The sequence below is a fragment of the Nicotiana tabacum genome, chromosome 10 (assembly GCF_000715075.1).
Source record: "Nicotiana tabacum cultivar K326 chromosome 10, ASM71507v2, whole genome shotgun sequence".
Taxonomy (NCBI): Eukaryota; Viridiplantae; Streptophyta; class Magnoliopsida; order Solanales; family Solanaceae; genus Nicotiana; species Nicotiana tabacum.
Window position 1 is genome coordinate 120,808,516 of NC_134089.1, and position 20,985 is coordinate 120,829,500.

Here is a 20,985-nt window from a genome sequence, read left to right on the forward strand (position 1 = left end):
TTTCTTGTACGTACTGCTATCATATGTTCCTCGTCTCTGTTGAGTCTATACTAGGAAAAAATAATGGGTGTTCCTTCTAGCAATTTATTTGCAGCTGTTTGTTATTGAATCTAAATCATCTTGATTCTTGAGGAGAACATGAAAGACTGGAATGTGGGGGGATTTATCTCTAAACGCAAGGGAATTTAATTCTTTTCAAGTAAAAAGGTTATTTTATTTGGAGTTGTTTTGCTAAAGAGATAAATGTTTATCTACAATTTGTCACTGACATAAGGAGCATGCCAATAACGTAGAAAGTGAAGTTATACTACTAACTACTATTATTCCGAGTTTCCAGTTCCCATCTGTGGAGATGAAGAGTATGATACTGGTTTGTCTGGTTGCCTAGAATAATAGGCAGTGGCTTCTTTCTTCGATGAAGGGCATAAGTAGTACATGCTAAGTTTAGAGCCTTAGTCAAGGGTTAATTAGAGATTTAATCAAATAATAGTGATGAATCTCTCACCCTCTCCTTTACTCTTTAGTTTCTAAAGCACTCCGTAATGCCATTGGCTACATGATACGGCCTTATGAAGGAATGACAGGTTTGGCAGAAAATGCAGTCCTGCTGGAAAAATTCTACAATTTGATATAGCTTCGCCGATAATCCTAAAACTACATATATATTGTGAAGACTGCAGCATATTTGTGTCATCAATTTCGGTATCATCAACTACACTGAATATACAAAGGCTTATTTAATTTTTCTCAAGCTTCAGTTAATTTTAGGCGAGAGTCTAAAAAATGGCATAAGCAAATCCCAGATTTGATTCACAAGGGAAAGCATGTTTTTGTGAGTCCCTAATAATCGTTCAGTACTTTGATGAAGTCTGGAGGGACAAATCTCCTCTCTTGCCTTCTGACCCTTATGAAAGAGCCCATTCAAGTATGTTGACAACAAGGTAACTTTCTTGACTAATTTTAAGTGTATTTGATACGGCGAAAGTCATGACTCATGAGAAATCATTTTCAAGTGTTTGCCAATCGGGTTCAGAATTTCTTCAGAAAATTATTTTTCTCACCACGAGTAACCTTTAACTGCTTAAACAAACCCTTAAATATTATTACAAGCCTTTAGTACTCAAATCTTGTTTTATTAAAACACTCTCCGTTTTGCTAATGGTATTATTCAACCTTAATTTATAAGTTTTCCTGAAAAATACTTTTTAATTGCCAAATATCGAAAAATATTTTTCATGAAAATGTGAAAAATAAAACTTATGTCTGTATCAAACATTGTTGGTTTCTCTTTCAACATGTTAATACATAAACAGTGATAATTCTTGTTCCTGGCATTACTAGAAAATGTCAAATTTTCGACCAGCAAAACCGTAAGAAACTAATTTCCGACTGAAGTCAAATGGTTGGAAAGGATTTTCGACCGAATCAGCCGGAACCTTGTGGCCGTTTTGGTCGCAAATCTGAAAATTGGGATGGCAAAATAAATTCAAATATTTTAACCTTCTGTAAATATACGACCAATTCGATAGGAAAAAACTATTAATAAAATTATAATAATTTTGACTGAACCAGGCGTTAGTTTTAAAAAATTAATTAAAATTATATTCAATATTTTCGACTGATTCCGTCGAAAATTTAAAATTAATTAAATAGATAATTAATTTTTTTGACTACTTTTGTCGAAAATTGGGGAATTTTCAGTTTAGTATTCCGACCACAATGGTCGAAAATCAGAAGGAAAATTAGGTAAAATTCAGCAGAATTCTCCTGGATTTTAAGCTACACCACCTACCAGATCAAACAACCAATAATTCTACCTAATATCACAATTGTTCAAGCAATTAAACCCAAATCATTAAATATCACACTAGTTTAAACATTACTAGACCACATTAAAGTCTAAAAGTTTTAACCAATAAAAACATTCAAGTCCAAAACACCTTAAGCAAAAAATATTCACAACTAAGTCTAAAATTCAAACAAGTCTAAAAACCAAGTTCAGACTAATTCAAAATTATAATTTAAAATAAAATGTGATATTACTTTAGTTATAGGTAAGACACTAATATAAAGAATTAATTAAAATTTTATAATAGGAAAGAGAATGTATAAAGAAGAAAATAGAGATAGTTTGAGGATATTATATTTTGAATTACTTTAAAAATAAATAAATAAATAATAGTCAAAAATATTATTTATAGATTTAAATAATAAAAGAGTTCCGAGTAAGAACATAAAAGCGTAACAATAAAATTTCAAGAATAAATTTTTCTTTATAATTGGTGATTATTAAAAGGGTAATAAGTAAAATAATAAGTCAATTGATAAGCTAATAAAAGATCACATGACAGTGTAACAATTTTAAGTAATGAATACTACAACAACCATAAGCAAAGAACAAAAAAAAAATTGTGTAAAAACATAGAAGAATAAGACTTACTTAAATTTGAGATAAAAAACAAAGTGGTAGTAAGATTTTTTTAAAACTATATGATTTAATGTGCTCAAACAAAGCATATTACAACATGACGTGTTAGTATTCTTTAATATTGATAAAGTGAAAGTACTAAAGTAAATAGGGTAGGGTAGTTACGAATATAGAAAAAGAAAATAAGTTATCCACTATAAGATTTGAAAAATGATTTCATTCCCTTCATTCTCATGTGATGACCCAAAAGGTCATCACTTGTTTTAGAAATAAATTCTACATTTCGAGGCCTTAAAAACCTCTTTCAGCATCACCTAATTTTGCGTGCTCAATCCGGGAGCGTAGCCGGATAGACATTATGTGAAAATTTGTGAAAAATGGTGAATTTTGACTGTAAAATGGATTTAAGTTAATTTTGGTCAATATTTTGGATAAACGGACCTAGACCCGTGATTTGACGGTCCCGGAGGCTCTGTAGGAAAATATGGGACTTGGGCGTATGCCGGAATCGAATTCCGAGGTCCCAAGCCCGAGAAATGAATTTTTAAAGAAAACTATTTTCTGAAATTATTTCTGAGTTTTGGAAATGAAATGTGCTTTAAACTCGATGGTATCGGGCCCGTATTTTTGTTTTAGAGCCCGGTACAGGTCTTATATGTGATTTAAGATAAGTCTGTAAAATTTGGTAAGAAACGGAAGTCGTTTGAGGTGATTCGGACCCGTAGTTGTGAAAATTCCTACTTTGAAAGTTTTGAGATTTTTCTTAGATTTCTATGCTAAATTCGTTGTTTAAGAGGTTATTTTGGCGATTTGATCGCACAGATAAGTTCATATGATGTTTTTGAGTTAGTACGTATGTTTGGGTTGGAGCCCCGAGGGCTCGGGTGAGCTTCGAAAAGTTTTTGAACTTATGAAAGTTACAGGTTTTTGCTGTTCAGTGCACATAGATTTTGTTCTTCCCGTTCGCGTGGTCCCACCCTCGAATGCGTAAGGCGAATTTCCCTGGTGCCAGTTTTCTTCTTTGCGAACGCGAAGCCTAAGACGCGAACGCGAGGCTGGGGGGGGGGGCCCTTCGCGAACGCGTCCAGGCACTCGCGAACGCATAAAGTTAAAGGCCTGAGGGAGGGGGTTCTCACTTGTTCTAGGCTTAAATTTCTAGGCTTAAATCATGTTCTTAAAGGTAGAAAATTAGGGATTTGGATAGAGTTAGGGCTTTTTGTATATTTGGGATTAAGACCTCGTTTTGGGGTCGAATTGTGGAACTAATCATATATTCGGGCTCGTGGGTGAATGGGTGATCGGGTTTTGGTCTGAACCTCGAGTTTTGACCAAGCGGGCCCAGGATCAATTTTTGACTTTTTGGGAAGAATGATGGAAAATCTATAATTGAGCATTGGGTATGAATTCTTTCGCATTTATTGATGTTGTTAAATCAATTTGGACTAGATACGAGTTGTTTGGAGGCGAATTCTAAAGGAAAAGCGGTGTTTGAGGCTTGAGTTGGCCGTGGAAGTTCGAGGTAAGTGTTTGGTCTAACCTTAGCTTGAGGGATTAGGAGTTGTGTCATATTTGCTACATTTTACTTGTTGAGTACGACGTATAGGCATGGTGGCGAGTATCTATACATTGGTGTCGAGCATGACCGTGAGTCTTAAAGTGAAAGTGTTGTGATCTTAATAAATACTACGAATGCCTAAGTTGTTGAATCACTGTGTTGAGTAAAGATTATGATTATTCCCGTGGAAATTACTTATGATTGAGTATTGTTGCTAGTTGAGGTAGTTAGATGTTGGAACAAGTTTGGTTATAGCTGATTTTCCCTTGTCAAGATGTATTTACTTATACCGTTGATTCCCTTGCCGGGATAGTGTTGTTTCTTTATTGATCCCTTGCCGGTACTTTCATTGTGATTGATGTTGAACTGTATATGTGGATCGGGTTGTGCGCCGCAACAATATTATATTTGGATCGAGTTGCACGCCGCAACAATATTATATTTGGATCGGGTTGCGCGCCGCAACAATATTATATTTGGATCGGGTTGCACGCCGCAACAATAATATAAATGGATCGGGTTGCACGCTGCAACAATGATAAATAATATGGATTGGGTTGCATGCCGCAACAGTGTTATTATATTTTGGGATCGGGTTGCGCACCGCAACAATTGATAATATGAGTGTTTGTAGACTGGTTACGAGTTCCTTATTGTTCTGCTGTAAATTCTAGATTGTCCTTATGCTTTTCTTTTAGTTTACTGTGGTAACGATATTCCCCCACATCATGTACCCCCTCCCATCTTTACTTGTTTATTCCTATTTTATTTTCCGTTGCATATTATATAACTGCACATGTTTATTTGGTAGTCTGGTCCTAGCCTCGTCACTACTTCGCCGAGGTTAGGCTAGGCACTTAACAACACATGGGGTCGATTGTGCTGATGCTACACTCTGCACTATGTGCAGATCCCGGAGCAGCTTTTGGACAGTAGCATTTGGGTGGCTGCCTTCAGTCCAGCTAGAGATCCCGAGGTAGTCCTGTAGACGTCCGCAGGCCCGGCGTTCTCTACTGTCTTATTATGTATTCTGTTTTCATTTGTTTCCGAGGCAGATTGTACTTTCTTTTCAGACATTTGTTGTAGTATTCATAGACAGTCCGTGATATTGTTACACCAGATTTCGGGTAGAGACGTATGTTGGCATTGTCGTACTGGCTTGGGTTATCTTATCAGATTAATTCTTCCGCTTGATTTTATTTATCGTTAATATTTCAATGTTGATTACCAGTTAATTCAAATTGTTAAAAAGGGCTAAATGAATGAGTTAGTAATTCTTTATTTCGTGGCTTGCCTAGCTTCTATGAGTAGGTGCCATCACTACTCCCGAGGGTGGGAAATTCGGGTCGTGACAAGTTGGTATCATAGCTCTAGGTTACATAGTCTCACAATTCACGGACAAGCTTAGTAGCGTCTGAGAGATCGGTACAGAGACGTCTGTATTTTTTCCCCAGAGGCTACAGAGTTAGGAAAAACTTACATTTATTCTTTCTTGTCGTGCAGTTTGGTTTCTCAATGCTAATTGGATTTCTACTCTGTTCTTTCTCAGATGGCGAGAACACGCACTTCCTCATCCACCGATCAGCAGCCCGAGCCCCGTGCAGCAGCTCCCACGAGGGGCAGAGGGCGAGGCCGTACTAGAGGCCGAGGTAGGGGCAGAGCTCAGCCCAGAGCAGCAGCATCAACGGCGGAGCCTTAGGTTGTCTTTGATGATGAGGTTCTGGCCCAGACAATTCCGGTGGGCCCAGCTCAGGTCCCAGAGGGGTTTATTGCTACCCCAGTACTCCAGGATGCTCTGGTCCATCTAGTGGGCCTTATGGAGAGTGTCACCCAAGCATGCTTGCTTCCTGTAACACCAGCGGTCTCTCAGGCTAGAGGAGGAGCCCAGACTCCTGCTACTCGCACTCCGGAGCAGATGGCTCCCCAGTTTTAGACTCCAGCAGCTTAGTCAGTTGGAGTAGTTCAGCCGGGTGTGGTAGCTTAGACTGGTGATGGAGTAGCTATGTCTGCCGATACTTTGTGGAGATTGGACAGGTTCACCAAACTCTTCCCTATTACTTTCAGCGGTGCATCTTCTAAGGATCCCCAGGATTATCTAGACAGTTGTCATAAGGTTCTCAGGAACATGGGGATAGTGGAGACCAATGGGGTTGATTTTGCTACTTTTCGATTATCTGGATCTGCTAAGACTTGGTGGAGAGATTATTGTTTGGCTAGACCAGCTGGATCACCAGCCTTGACTTGGGAGTAGTTTACGCAGCTGTTTCTGGAGAAGTTTCTCCCTATTGCTCAGAGAGAGATCTATTGGAGGCAGCTTGAGCATCTCCAGCAAGGTTCTATGACTGTTACCAGTATGAGACCAGATTCATCGACTTGGCCCGTCATGATTTTATCATACTTCCCACCGAGAGAGAGAGAGGGTGAGGAGGTTTATTGAGGGACTTATTCATCCGATCCGACTTCAGATGGCCAATGAGACTAGGAGTGATATTTCTTTCCAGGAGGCGATCAATGTGGCTAGGAGAGTTGAGATGGTTCTATCGCAGGGAGGTGGTCAGGGGTCTGACAAGAGGCCTCATCATTCAGGCCGGTTCAGTAGTACCTCGTTTGGAGGCAGAGATTCATATGGTAGAGGCCATCCTCCTATGCCTTTTTAGTCAGCCCTTCAGGTTTCTCATGGTGCTTCAGGTGGTCGTGGTTCTCACATGCAGTATTCTAATCAGTAGCCCTACAATGCACCACCAGCTCCTATCAGGGCTCCGCCAATCCAGAGTTTTTGGGGTGGTCATTCAGGTTGCCAGGGTCAGTCCTAGTTTCCTCAGCCGTAACATTCAGGTGGATGCTATGAGTGCGGTGAGTATGGTCATATCCGGAGGGCTTGTCCGAGATTAGTGGGTACTCAATCACAGCAGCAGGTTTCCCATGCTATAGTTCAGGCACCAGGTGTTCCACCGCCCGCTCCGTCAGTTAGGGGTGGGGGTAGAGGTGTTAGAGGTGGAGGTTAGCCAGCTGCAGGACATCCCAGAGATGTAGTCCAGGGTGGTGGGGCCCAACGCCGATGTTATGCTCTTCCAGCCAGGCCTGAGGCTGAGGCTTCCGATGCAGTTATCACAGGTACGGTTTTGGTTTGTGGCAGAGATGCTTTAGTTTTATTTGATCCAGGGTCTACATACTCCTATGTGTCATCTTATTTTGCACCGTATTTGGTCATGCCTAGTGATTCCTTAAGTGCCCCTGTATATGTGTCTACACCGGTAGGTGATTCCATTGTGGTAGAATGAGTCCATCATTCGTGTATAGTCTTGATTGGGGTCTTGAGACTCGTGTGGATTTATTACTTCTGGACATGGTTAATTTTGATGTCATATTGGGGATGGACTGGTTATCACCTTATCACGCTATCTTGGATTGTCATGCCAAGACTGTGACCTTAGCCTTGCCGAGTTTACCTCGTTTAGAGTGGAGAGGGACTCCTGGTCATTCTACTCGTAGTGTTATCTCTTATATGAAGGCTCGACGTATGGTCGAGAAGGGGTGTTTGGCCTATGTTCGTGATTCTAGTGCTGAGGTTCCTTCTATTGATTCCGTGCCTGTTATTCGTGAGTTTCCTGAGGTATTTCCTTCAGACCTGCCGGGTATGCCACCCGACAGGGATATTGACTTCTGCATTGATTTGGCTCCGGGCACTCAGTCCATTTTTATCCCGCCGTATCATATGGCCCCTGATAATAGGTGAATTTAACTATATTCAGGCCCTAAATAACCGCCTTCTTGCATAGTTTTAATAATAAAAGTGATAACAAAATGCTCTTATTAGTGCTTTTCATGATTTGCAGGTTATATATGACTAGGAAAGGCTAGTGAGCACTTTTGGAGTAAAAAAAAATGAAGAAAGAGAGGCCAACTGTGAAATGTCCCAAGTGAACCACGCAAAAACAGGCTGAAGAATCAGAAAGATGACTCTGCCGCGGTTCCACCGCGACCGCAGCAGAACCGCGGTGAAGGATGCTCGCGGACAGAGGGAGATTCAGAGGAGCTGTTTGGCCACGGTTCCACCGCGACCGCGGCAGAACCGCGGTAGGCATGAGAAAAGTGCAGGGACTAAAGTGCAAACACGGGATTTTTAGCCCTAAAACCTATTTTAAACACTAGACTTCGCCCAAGAGAGGCATGTATTGATTTTTAGAGTATCTTGGCAAGAAAAACAATTGTGAGAGATCACCCAAAACATCTTTCTTCTTTTCTTTGATTTTGATTGCTAGTTTATGATGGATCTTAGCTTAGTTTGTTTACCCATAGTTATGAGTAGCTAAATCTTTTGTCTAAGGTTTTGATGGAACCTATTGGGGGATGAGCTTCTTGTTTATGTGAATACAAATTGCTAGTTTAAATCTTTATTTATTCAACTATGTTCTTGTTGTAGTTAATTGACAGGATCCTCAATTAGCTGTGCCTATTTAGTGTGCATAACTCGGGAGAGAGTGCATATTTAGGTTATTGTTGAATAACACCACTCCTAAAGTATAAGAGGAATCTATAACTGCGGGTTTAAAGGCAAGATTAGGGATAACGAAGCCTTGGGTGCAATCTTAAGTGAACTGTGTTAATTAAAGCTAGCTAGTGTATCTCGGGAGAGTGCAATAGTATATTACTGTGATTACTCAGGAGAGATTTATGGTAAGACGAGCGTTCATGATTGATATAGAAGTGTTGGTACATTTGTATGAAGCATAAACAGAAGGGATTCCATCAATAGAGGAAATCTTTACCTTAGCGTTATCTCATCATTGTTTACAACTTTAGCGTTTTAGTTTACAGCCTGTTTAATTTTCTTGCGATCTTAGTTACTAAAGAAACTATCAACTTGTGATTCAAAAGTTTGGGAAATTGATTCTTAAGAGTTTAGTAGTTCTAAAGATAGTGATTGATAGGTTAACTCTCTGTGGATTCGACCCTGGGCGTAATACTCGGGTTATATTTGCAACGTCCGCAGAGTCCTTTTTAGAGGGCATAGTTGGGCGTGATCAAATTTTGGCGTCGTTGCCGGGGAGTTAACGGAATTATCAATTACCATTGATAGAAATACAAAAATTCTTAGTGTAGGCAGTTTCTCTACACCCAATTTTTGATTGAAACTTTTGACGGTTGTTGACTTGGTTGCACAGGTGTATGCCTAGAAACTCTACCAGGACTGGAGAACTACTTGAAGGACTCTCAGACCCTGAGAAAATATTCAGGGCATTGAACCGTGCCAACAGAAGACTTCAACCACCTCAACAAATAGACAAATTCGACACTGACATGGGAGACGCAATCGACCCCAACGGAAATGGCAGGCATGAGCAAGTCAACTTGAATGTCAGAGAAGCGGCACCTCTGGTGTATGAGGGTGCACTGTATGACTGGGCACAACCCACAGCTGACAATCTGGCCATTGCCATTGTTGTGCCCGCGATACAAGCTGAATCGTTCCAGATCACGAACAACATGCTGCACTTGCTGCAAAACAAGGGACTCTTCTCTGGGACACAACTTGAAGATCCTCAGCAACACCTGAAGAACTTCCTGTCAATCTGCAAGACCCAGAGGCAGCCCAATGTCACTCCAGAGGCTATTAGGCTATTATTGTTCCCATTCTCGGTGACAAGAGCTGCACAGGTTTGGCTAAACTCACTCCCCATAAATTCTATAGCAACATGGGATGAGTTAGTCAAGCAGTTTCATAACAAGTTTCATCCACCCAACAAAACTGCCCAACAAATTGATGAGATCGTGAGCTTCAAGCAGAAACCGATGGAGACATTGCATGAAACATGGGGCAGGTTCAAAGGAATGTTGGTTATGTGTCCACATCATGGTATTCCAGAACAGATGTTGGGACAACGATTTTATATGGGACTGTCAGATGGGTTGAAGAATATTGTGGATGCCTTAGCTGGTGGGGCATTCCTGAGCAAGACATGGAGTGAAGGTCAGAGTTTACTAGATAAAATGGCACAGAATTCAGGATGGACATCCAGGAATGCACCCATCACTCCAGTGGTGGACTCAGTGCCTCTTGATCCTTCAAACACTATGGCTGAAAATATGGCGACTCTCCTGACACAAATGAGCATCCTCACCAAAAAGGTGGAGGAATCAGGGCAGAAGCAGCAGGTACACATAGTAGATACTACCAATGGGGGCCTGTGTACATCTTGCATTAGCCAGCCAATTGGTAATCCTTGGAATACAGAGCTTGATCATCATCATCAGCACCCTGAAGATATGAACTATGTTGCTAACTATGGGGGTCAGAGATAGGGAAATCAGAACTGGGGTCAGCAGACTCAGCAGCAGTACAGACCACCTCAGCCACAATATAACGCCGGAAACATGGGAGGTATGAGACCCCCCAACAACATGGCACCGTATCCTAGACCACAGGGTATAACAATCAGCAGCAGGGGTACCACCCTCCTCAGCAGCAGCATGGTGGAAGACAGGACGATGGGTTTGCTAGACTGGAAGCAATGATGCAGCAGGTTATTGGGTCCACTGCGAAGATAAACGAGAGAGTAGATGCACATGACGCAACTATCAAAAATATTGAAGTGCAAGTGGGCCAATTTTCAGTGTCTCTAAACAATCGTCCTCAAGGGACGCTACCTGCAGATACCCAAATCAATCCTAAAGATTAGGGCCCGAAGCAGCTGATAGCGGTGAGTCTCCGTAACGGCAGGGATCTCGACGAAGAGCAAGAGAGAGCTCGTGACAATATACATGCTGAGACACTCATTCAGGTACCCATTGAGATGGATGAATCCACAAGGCTGACAGATGTGACAATTTAGCCTGCTCAGGAAGAAAAGAATACTCAGCAGGAGACCGAGAAAGTTGCTGAAGCAGTTGAAGAGACGGTAGTAGAGATAGTAGCTGAGAAAGAAAAGTCCCAAGAGATTGGGAAGAAAAGACCTCCTGCTCCATTTCCACAGAGGTTGGCCAAGCATCAAAAGGAGGAGCAGTACAAAAAGTTCTTTGAGATGCTCAAACAAATTCAGGTTAATATTCCATTGATTGAAGCTTTAAAGGAGATGCATGGATACGCAAAAATGATGAAAGATTTAATGTCCCGGAAATTTGACTTCCAAGACTTGGCCACAGTGACACTTACTCAGACGTGCAGTGCAGTTGTAACTAGACCTGTTGTTGAAAAGCTCTCCGATCCAGGGAGTTTTACTATTCCATGCACTATTGGAAACTTTGCTTTTGCGAAAGCACTTTGTGATTTAGGGGCCAACATTAATCTTATGCCCCTGGTCATTTACAAGAAGTTGGGCATAGGGAGAGCTAGACCCACCTCTATGTTGCTACAGCTGGCTGACATGACTATGAAGCGTCCATTTGGGATCCTGGATGATGTACTTATTCAGGTGGGGAAATTCGTGTTCCCTGCAGATTTTGTAATATTGGATTGCAAGGTGGATGAAGAAATTCCTATCATCTTAGTAAGACCTTTCTTGGCCACAGGGAGAGCTCTTATTGATTGTGAGACTGGGGAGCTTAAGATGAGGCTCAATGACGAAGAGATTATATTCAATGTGCAGAAATCTATGAGGCGCCCAAGTGAGTTCGCAAATTGCTCTCTTATTAATGCCATGGATATAATCGTACAGTCTGATGATGAAGTGTTAACGATTGAGGATCCCCTCGCTGCATGTTTGATGAATTTGGAGGAAGTGAACGGTGAGGACTTGGCAGAATGGGTGTTGGCATTGGAAGGTAGAGGGTTTTGGGAAAGAAATCTAGAGTTTGAGCCCCTACACTTAGAAAAGAGGGAGACTCCTCCAGCTAAGCCATCCATTGAAGAACCACCGAAGCTGGAACTAAAGCCATTGCCAGGCCACCTCAGGTATGAATTTCTAGGACCTGACTCCACTCTACCTGTTATTATCTCATCTGGTTTGTTAGATGTGCAGGTCCAACAGCTTCTACAGGTATTGAAGGAGTGCAAAACTACCATTGGGTGGACCATGGCAGACATCAAGGGGATCAGCCCCGCTTACTGCATGCATAAGATTCTGCTGGAAGAGGGGCACAAACCTTCCAGGGAATATCAGAGGAGGCTGAACCCAAATATGAAGGAAGTGGTGAAGAAGGAGGTGATAAAGTGGTTAGATGCGGGAATTATTTTCCCAATCTCTGACATCAGCTGGGTTAGCCCAGTTCAATTTGTTCCTAAGAAGGGTGTCATGACGGTTGTGAAGAATGACAATAATGAACTAATCTCAACGAGAACCATTACAGGCTGGAGAATTTGCATGGATTATCGGAAGTTGAATCTAGCCACCCGGAAAGACCACTTCCCACTTCCCTTCATCGATCAGATGCTGGATAGATTGACAGGGAGGTCACACTTTTTTTTTCTGGATGGGTACTCAGGGTACAATCAGATTTCCATTGCACCTGAGGACCGAGAGAAGACCTCCTTCACATGCCCTTATGACATTTATGCCTTTAGGAGGATGCCATTTTGCCTATGCAATGCACCCGCCACATTCCAACGGTGCATGATGGCCATATTCACTGACATGGTTGAGGATATAATGGAGGTGTTCATGGATGACTTCTCAGTGGTGGGAAGTTCATTTGATGAGTGCCTGGTGAATCTGACGCGTGTGCTGAAATGGTGCATCGAGACTAATCTGGTGCTGAACTGGGAGAAGTGCCATTTCATGGTACAAGAAGGCATAGTCTTGGGGCATCGGGTGTCAAGCAAGGGAATAGAAGTATATCGAGCAAAGGTTGATGTAATAGCAAAGCTACCTCCACCAACTTCGGTCAAAGCAATCAGAAGTTTTCTTGGACATGCCAGTTTCTACCGGCGGTTCATAAAAGACTTCTCCAAAATCACCAAACCTCTCTGTAAGTTATTAGAGAAAGATCACCCGTTTGTATTTTCTGATGATTACAGGGTAGCGTTTGAGGAGTTGAAGCAGAGGCTGGTCACAACACCCATCATTGTTGCCCCCAACTGGGAGCAACCATTCGAACTAATGTGTGACGCAAGTGACTACGAAGTGGGGGCAGTGCTGGGACAGCAAAAGGACAAATTGATGCACCCTATCTACTATGCCAGCAGAACGCTGAGTGGAGCCCAGTTGAACTATACGGTAACTGAAAAGGAGATGCTAGCTGTGGTGTTCGCATTCGACAAGTTCCGATCCTACCTGATAGGATCAAAGGTAATCGTCTACACTGACCATGCCGCTCTCAGATACTTAATAGAAAAGAAAGACTCTAAGCCACGCCTGATTCGTTGGGTGTTACTGAAGCAAGAGTTCAATCTTGAAATACGTAACCGCAAGGGCACTGAGAATCAAGTCGCTGATCACCTATCACGACTTGAGGGAGCTGAAAATGCAATTGAAGTTGAGGAAATTCTGGAAACTTTTCCAGACGAGCAACTGCTCGCCATAACTCATCAGGAAGCGCCATGGTATGCGGACTTGGCCAATTACCTGGCCAGTGGTATAGTTCTTCACGACCTTTCATCGGTCCAGAGGAAGTGATTTTTTCGTGAAAGCCGCTTGTACTATTGGGACGAGCCCTATCTCTTTAGAATATGCCTGGATAACATAATCCGGAGATGTGTCTCCGAGATAGAACAATCTTCTATTTTGCAGGCTTGTCATGCATCGGCTTATGGTGGACACTTTGGAGGGATCAGGACAACAGCAAAGGTGCTAGAGGCCGGATTTTTCTGGCCTACTGTGTTTAAAGATGCCCACTCATGGGTGAAGGGTTGTAATGAATGTCAACGCACCGGGAACATTTCTCGGCGCCACGAGATGCCTATGAACCCAATTCAGGAGATAGAAGTGTTCGACGTTTGGGGGATTGATTTCATGGGTCCCTTCGTCAGCTCCTATGGCAATAAGTACATCCTTGTTGCTGTAGACTATGTGTCCAAGTGGGTGGAAGCTGTAGCATTGCCCACTAACGATGCGAAAGTGGTGGTGGGGTTTCTAAAGAAGAACATATTCACCCGCTTCGGGACACCACGAGCGATTATCAGCGACGGAGGCACTCACTTCTGCAATAGAGCCTTCGAGAAGTTGCTTACAAAATACGATGTGCGCCACAAAGTGGCTACTTCTTACCACCCGCAGACTAGTGGACAGGTTGAGGTATCCAACAGGGAAATCAAGAGTGTGTTAACGAAAACTGTGAACACTACGAGAACTGATTGGGCGAGGAAGTTAGATGATGCACTATGGGCCTACAGGACAACTTTCAAGACACCAATTGGTATGTCACCATACAAGTTAGTGTTTGGGAAGGCCAGTCACCTACCTGTAGAACTTGAGCATAGAGCGTGGTGGGCACTGAAACAACTAAATTTAGACATGGAAGCTGCGGGCACGTCAAGAGTCACAGAACTGCATGAGCTTGAGGAGTTCCGGTATCTTGCTTTTGAGAGCACAAGGCTGTACAAATAGAGAATGAAGAGGCTACACGATCAGAACATCGTTGAGAGGAACTTCAAACCTGGGAACATGGTATTGCTATACAACTCAAGACTGAGGTTGTTCCCGGGTAAGCTGAAGTCACGATGGTCTGGACCATTTCGAGTAGTTGAAGTTTTCCCGTCAGGAGCGGTTGAAGTTGCCACGGAGAATGACTCTCGTACATTTAGAGTCAATGGTCATAGATTGAAGTTGTATGTGGGTATGAGCGAACCTAAGGAAGGGGCTGAACTGCATCTGACTGAACCACAGAGGTCGAGCGAGCTTTAAATGCACTCTTCCTGCGTCGTGCAGCGACGTTAAATCAGGCGCTACGTGGGAGGAAACCCGCGAAATTGTTGTAAGTGTAACATAAAAAAAAACGTCAGAATCAGAGACGCGGCCAGACCGCGGTTCCACCGCGACCGCGGTACTGACCCTTCTCTGAACCCAGGCCATCGCGGTTACACCGCGATCACGGTAAAACCGCGGCCAGGGAGACCCTCTGAACTTGGTCTACCGCGGTCCTACCGCGACCGCGACAGAACTGCGGCAGACGCAGACGGGGTCCAGGTAAGTTTTTTCGTTTTAATTTTTTTTTCTTTTCACCTTTTACACAAAATACCCCCCACCTACCACTAAACCCCCCCCCCCCAATTCGCCCAGATTCAGCAAAACACCCCCCCCCCCCACTCCCTTCTCTCTAATTTCTCTCCCACTTCTCTCTATCTTCTCTCTTCTCTTCTCATCTTCACATCACTCCATTATCATCCTCCCCTACTATCCACCTTCTTCATCCACTTTCCCTCAACCAAACAAGTAAGTTCCTCTTTCTCTCTCTCTATTTCATCTTCTAACTTAGTATAATTTAGCATAATTGTATTTAGTTTAACCCTAGGTAGGGTTCGTATAAGTTTTGTCAATTTTTGTTTTCTTTCATTGTTTTTATTGTTGTATGGTACTGTTATGAAATTGTTTGGTGTCATAGTGTGTGGGCCTTCATGGTGTTTATGATATTTTAGCCTAGGAATCATTTGTTTTGAGGTGTAGTTGTTATTATGCACCATGTGGGTCGAAATATTGGAGTTTTTGTGATATTATGGGGCGGGTTATACCCACTCCTAATTAGGGGGTGTTATACTTGGTGATTGGGGGTGTTGTCACTGTTTGATAATATGTGCAGGAGTAGTGTGGGGTGGTGTAGGCCGAATGTTGTACGTAGTCTGTTGTGAGGCCTTTGTGGAGATTGTAACCTTCCCTACCTTGCTTGTGTGGCTAGTCTGCCAAGAAAAACTCAATGGGGATGGTGTTTTGGTGTCATCGGGTGGCAAAGTCTGAGTACCCATCTGACGGACACTAATTAGGATGAATTTGATGGTTATGAATTTTCCTGACTCATTGCAGGTATTATGGCCCGTAAAAAGCAAAAGAGAGGGGCGGGCACATCCCAACAGCCGACATATGACGAGTCCAGGTTTGAATCGGAATGAGCGGAGGACGATTTTCATGCCAAGGCTGGTAAGAACTTCATTCATGAGTTGCAAATTGACCGGGCAGACCTCCGTGTGGAACATGAGGAAATGTATGAAGAAATTCGAAGGCGAGAAATGGAATTCCTCTTTGATGACCCCGACCCAGCGAACCGGATGATGGTTAGGGAGTTCTACACGAGTTGCCCGACACATATGCTGTGGGAGGTGACTGTGCGAGGCACATGGGTAGATGCCTCAATTGAAACTATCCGCCAGGTATTGAGGCTACCCCGGTTCACGGGCGATATTGACTACTACCACGACAGACCAGGTGTCACGTGGGAAGTTATGACTAATGTACTTTGTGCTGGTGGGCGACCAACCTAGATCAAGGACCACATCACCCTGAACTCCAACTCTTTCACGCACTTGGCTAAGTATTGGTTGACTGTCATCTGCAGCCAGTTCATGCCCTCCAGTAACACCACAGACGTGAACTTCAACAGAGCCCTATTGACTTGGTGCTTCGTGACGAAGAAGGATTTTGATGCAGCACAGGTAATTGGTGACGAAATGGTCCTGCGGGGACCGCTGCTGTCAAAGGGATTTTACTTCCCTTCCTTGGTGACTGCACTGTGCTTGCGGAGGAGGGTCCCCACTGATCATGCTGATGGAGCATTGGCACCTGAAGCACCATTCCGAGCTTTACGCATCAGAGTGGGTAGGGGCACACGTACAACAATTGTGATAGATGCTGAGGCTGATGACCCGGTTCCTCTTGCACCGTCCAGGAGATCTTATGACAGTGCCGGATCCTCTCGGCACCCCCATACTGGGGCAGGCTTTGCCAGATCTCAGTCTACCAGGCCTATGCTGCGTTCCATGGAGGAAGAGGTCGCGGATCTCCGCACCTCAGTGGATGGCCTACACACACGGATGGATGCCATGTCTCAGAGGAAGGCCCGGTCTGAGAACAGGTTCATGGCCTGGTTCCGTGCTTTGGGGAGAGCTTGCCATGTCGACCCCAGCACAGTCTCCGACTCTGATTGAGTCTCAGGGAAGTCTTCTTACCCTTCTGCTCTTTACTTTCTTGATATGACATGGGGACATGCCATGATTTTAAGTGTGGGGTGGGAGACTTGCTCTAGTTATATGTGTACTGTACATAGACATTGTGTGTGTTGTAGCATGAAATTGATGTTGCTGTATATAATTGACTGTAATTATATTAGGAGTCTGACTTGGCCCAACGACAGACACTTGTCGATGGGTCTCTTGAGGGTCCAAGTCGGATATATTTAAAAAAAATAATTTTTTTTAAAGGTAAAGGACTCTTCCTGAGGACGGACCACTGGGACAGTACTCTTGAGGGAAGTAGTCCATGAAGATTTTATTTATTTTATTTATTTTTCTTTTTAGGTAGTGTAGTAAGTCCCCCTTGGTTTTTCTTTTGGCCAGGGTTCTTTTCCAAGGGTTTTTCTTGAACCGGGTTAGGTAGATTTTTCTTTTGTAGTTAAGACTAAGATGGGTAAAGGCTAGAATGCTACCTCTGATGTACACACCTGCAACCAACTAAAATGAACTTGAGAGTGTGACGTCTAGGCTCAGTTGTGGACTTGTAAATCTATGCCTTAATTTTGCACATCTTGCTTTGCTTGAACACTCGTATGAGTGTTGATAGACTGATCCCGAACGAGTTACATGCTAAGTATGTGTGAGATTTTACTTGCATTCGGTGCGTGCGTGCGATACCTAGAATTTGCCCTGTGTGTTTGCAAAGCGAAATAAAAGCTGTTGGGTTTTAGAGATGATTGAGGCATTTCTTTGTGTAAGCCTACATATAATGGTGAATCCACCTGTCTATATTGCCATAGTTAACCCCTTTGAGCCTGAAATCTGTTCTCTGATAACCCTATAATGACCTATATCCCTGTGTTTGAATAGCTGATTGTTTGAACCTATACCTCCGAAAAGCACTTGAATCACTAAAGAACATACAAAAGTCAAAGTGTGGGGTGGTAGGGAGTTAGCGAAAAAAAATGGGGAATCAGGAATGAATTATTTGAATGGTGCACTGGTATCTTAAAAAAAAAAGCCAATTGCACCTAAAGGAAAGTAGGGGTCACTTGTGAAACAAAAATGTGGAGGAATGATTAGGCTGAGCAGGGAAATTGAGATAAAAGGAAGTGTGTATTAAAAGTGCTTAGGGAGGTTAGTCACTACATCCAAATGTATCCTACCCGTCCCTTAGCCTATATTACAACCAAATAAAAACCTCTTGATCTTTGACTAAAACAGCTCGATTAGTAGAGTACTACACTAGGGGCAAGCTTATAGTGTGTCTGTGCGGCATGCGAATGTTCTTTGCTGAGAGTGAGTGAATTCTTTCTATATTCAGTTCCTTGTGTTTGAATTTTATGCGTGTGGAACTTCTCTCAGACTTTTGATGTGAGGGAATGGGACTCGGGAAGGAAAAGTAAGTCTTCACCTCTGTTAGAGTAACTAGAGTGAGCGCAAGTATGTCATGGCAGTAGAGTCTGCATCTGGGGTATGACCGACACATTGCTTAGGTTGTTCCGTCAAAATGGTGGGTGTGACATATTTGGGATAAAGCATCAAACGGTTAGGCTTTTAAGTGTGGTTTAGCTTGCTCGAGGACGAGCAAGGGTTTAAGTGTGGGGTGTTGATAATAGGTGAATTTAACTATATTCAGGCCCTAAATAACCGCCTTCTTGCATAGTTTTAATAATAAAAGTGATAACAAAATGCTCTTATTAGTGCTTTTCATGATTTGCAGGTTATATATGACTAGGGAAGGCTAGGGAGCACTTTTGGAGTAAAAAAAAATGAAGAAAGAGAGGCCAACTGTGAAATGTCCCAAGTGAACCACGCAAAAACAGGCTGAAGAATCAGAAAGATGACTCTGCCGCGGTTCCACCGCGACCGCAGCAGAACCGCGGTGAAGGATGCTCGCGGACAGAGGGAGATTCAGAGGAGCTGTTTGGCCACGGTTCCACCGCGACCGCGGCAGAACCGCGGTAGGCATGAGAAAAGTGCAGGGACTAAAGTGCAAACACGGGATTTTTAGCCCTAAAACCTATTTTAAACACTAGACTTCGCCCAAGAGAGGCATGTATTGATTTTTAGAGTATCTTGGCAAGAAAAACAATTGTGAGAGATCACCCAAAATATCTTTCTTCTTTTCTTTGATTTTGATTGCTAGTTTATGATGGATCTTAGCTTAGTTTGTTTACCCATAGTTATGAGTAGCTAAATCTTTTGTCTAAGGTTTTGATGGAACCTATTGGGGGATGAACTTCTTGTTTATGTGAATACAAATTGCTAGTTTAAATCTTTATTTATTCAACTATGTTCTTGTTGTAGTTAATTGACAGGATCCTCAATTAGCTGTGCCTATTTAGTGTGCATAACTCGGGAGAGAGTGCATATTTAGGTTATTGTTGAATAACACCACTCCTAAAGTATAAGAGGAATCTATAACTGCGGGTTTAAAGGCGAGGATTAGGGATAACGAAGCCTTGGGTGCAATCTTAAGTGAACTGTGTTAATTAAAGCTAGCTAGTGTATCTCGGGAGAGTGCAATAGTATATTACTGTGATTACTCAGGAGAGATTTATGGTAAGACGAGCGTTCATGATTGATATAGAAGTGTTGGTACATTTGTATGAAGCATAAACAGAAGGGATTCCATCAATAGAGGAAATCTTTACCTTAGCGTTATCTCATCATTGTTTACAACTTTAGCGTTTTAGTTTACAGCCTGTTTAATTTTCTTGCGATCTTAGTTACTAAAGAAACTATCAACTTGTGATTCAAAAGTTTGGGAAATTGATTCTTAAGAGTTTAGTAGTTCTAAAGATAGTGATTGATATGTTAACTCTCTGTGGATTCGACCCTGGGCGTAATACTCGGGTTATATTTGCAACGTCCGTAGAGTCCTTTTTAGAGGGCATAGTAGGGCGTGATCAGCCCCGCTTGAGTTGAAAGAGTTGAAGGAACAGTTGCAAGACTTGCTTGAGAAAGGTTTCATTAGCCCTAGTGTTTCGCCTTGGGGTGCGGCGGTGTTGTTTGTTAAAAAGAAGGACGGGTCGATGAGAATGTGTATTGATTACCGGCATTTGAACAAGGTTACAATCAAGAATAAGTATCCATTGCCGAGGATTGATGATTTGTTTGATCAGCTTCATGGTGCCAAGATATTTTGGAAGATTGACTTGAGATCTGGCTACTATCAGTTGAGGATTAGGGCATCCGATGTCCCTAAGACCACTTTCCGCACTCGGTACGGGCATTATGAGTTCTTGGTGATGTCATTCGGGTTGACAAATACCCCAACAACTTTTATGGATTTGATGAACCGAGTGTTCATACCTTACTTGGATTCGTTCGTGATGGTCTTCATTGATGATATTTTGACTATTCCCGCAGCCGTGAAGAGCACGAGCAACACCTTAGAGTAGTTCTTCAGACTCTGAGGGATAGTCAATTGTATGCCAAGTTTTCGAAGTGTGAATTCTAGTTGGGTTCAGTTGCATTCTTGGGTCATGTTGTATCCGCAGAGGGTATTCGGGTTCATCCAAAGAAGATTGAGGCAATTGAGAACTGGCCTAGACCAGCATCAGCTACAGAGATCCGGAGTTTCTTGGGTTTGGCAGGCTACTATCGTCGGTTTGTGGAGGGGTTCTCGTCTATTGCAGCCCCGATGACTAGGTTGACCAGAAGGGCGCCCAGTTCAGGTGGTCAGGCGAGTGCGAGGCGAGCTTTCAGAAGCTCAAGACAGTTTGGACTACGACACCAATGTTGGTTTTGCCCACAGGTTCAGGGCCATATACAGTTTATTATGATGCATCTCATATTGGACTTGGTACAGTGTTGATATAGGATGGCAAGGTCATTGTCTACACTTCGCGGCAGTTGAAGATTCATGAGAAGAACTATCTGGTTGATGATTTGGAGTTGACAGCCATTGATCACGCGTTGAAGATTTGGAGGCATTATTTGTATGGCGTGGCATGTGAGGTG

General features: G+C 42.8%; 1 protein-coding gene across 1 annotated transcript; it reads left to right on the plus strand.

Annotated features, from left to right (window-relative positions):
• The first annotated feature begins 13,018 nt into the window (after window positions 1–13,018).
• Window positions 13,019–14,464, plus strand: LOC142165338 (uncharacterized). The gene is made up of 2 exons (XM_075223914.1): window positions 13,019–13,493; window positions 13,923–14,464. Exons 1-2 carry the CDS (start codon window positions 13,019–13,021, stop codon window positions 14,462–14,464), a joined length of 1,017 nt encoding a protein of 338 aa, XP_075080015.1.
• Window positions 14,465–20,985: the final 6,521 nt, after the last annotated feature.

What these genes read in the sequence shown, in the direction of transcription:
- LOC142165338 (XM_075223914.1), top strand. Translation starts at nt 13,019, where the DNA reads ATGTGTGACGCAAGTGACTACGAAGTGGGGGCAGTGCTGGGACAGCAA. An exon ending in GGCCAATTACCTGGCCAGTG is followed by an intron (nt 13,494 to 13,922) that starts GTATAGTTCTTC and finishes TTGTTGCTGTAG; the next exon opens with ACTATGTGTCCAAGTGGGTG.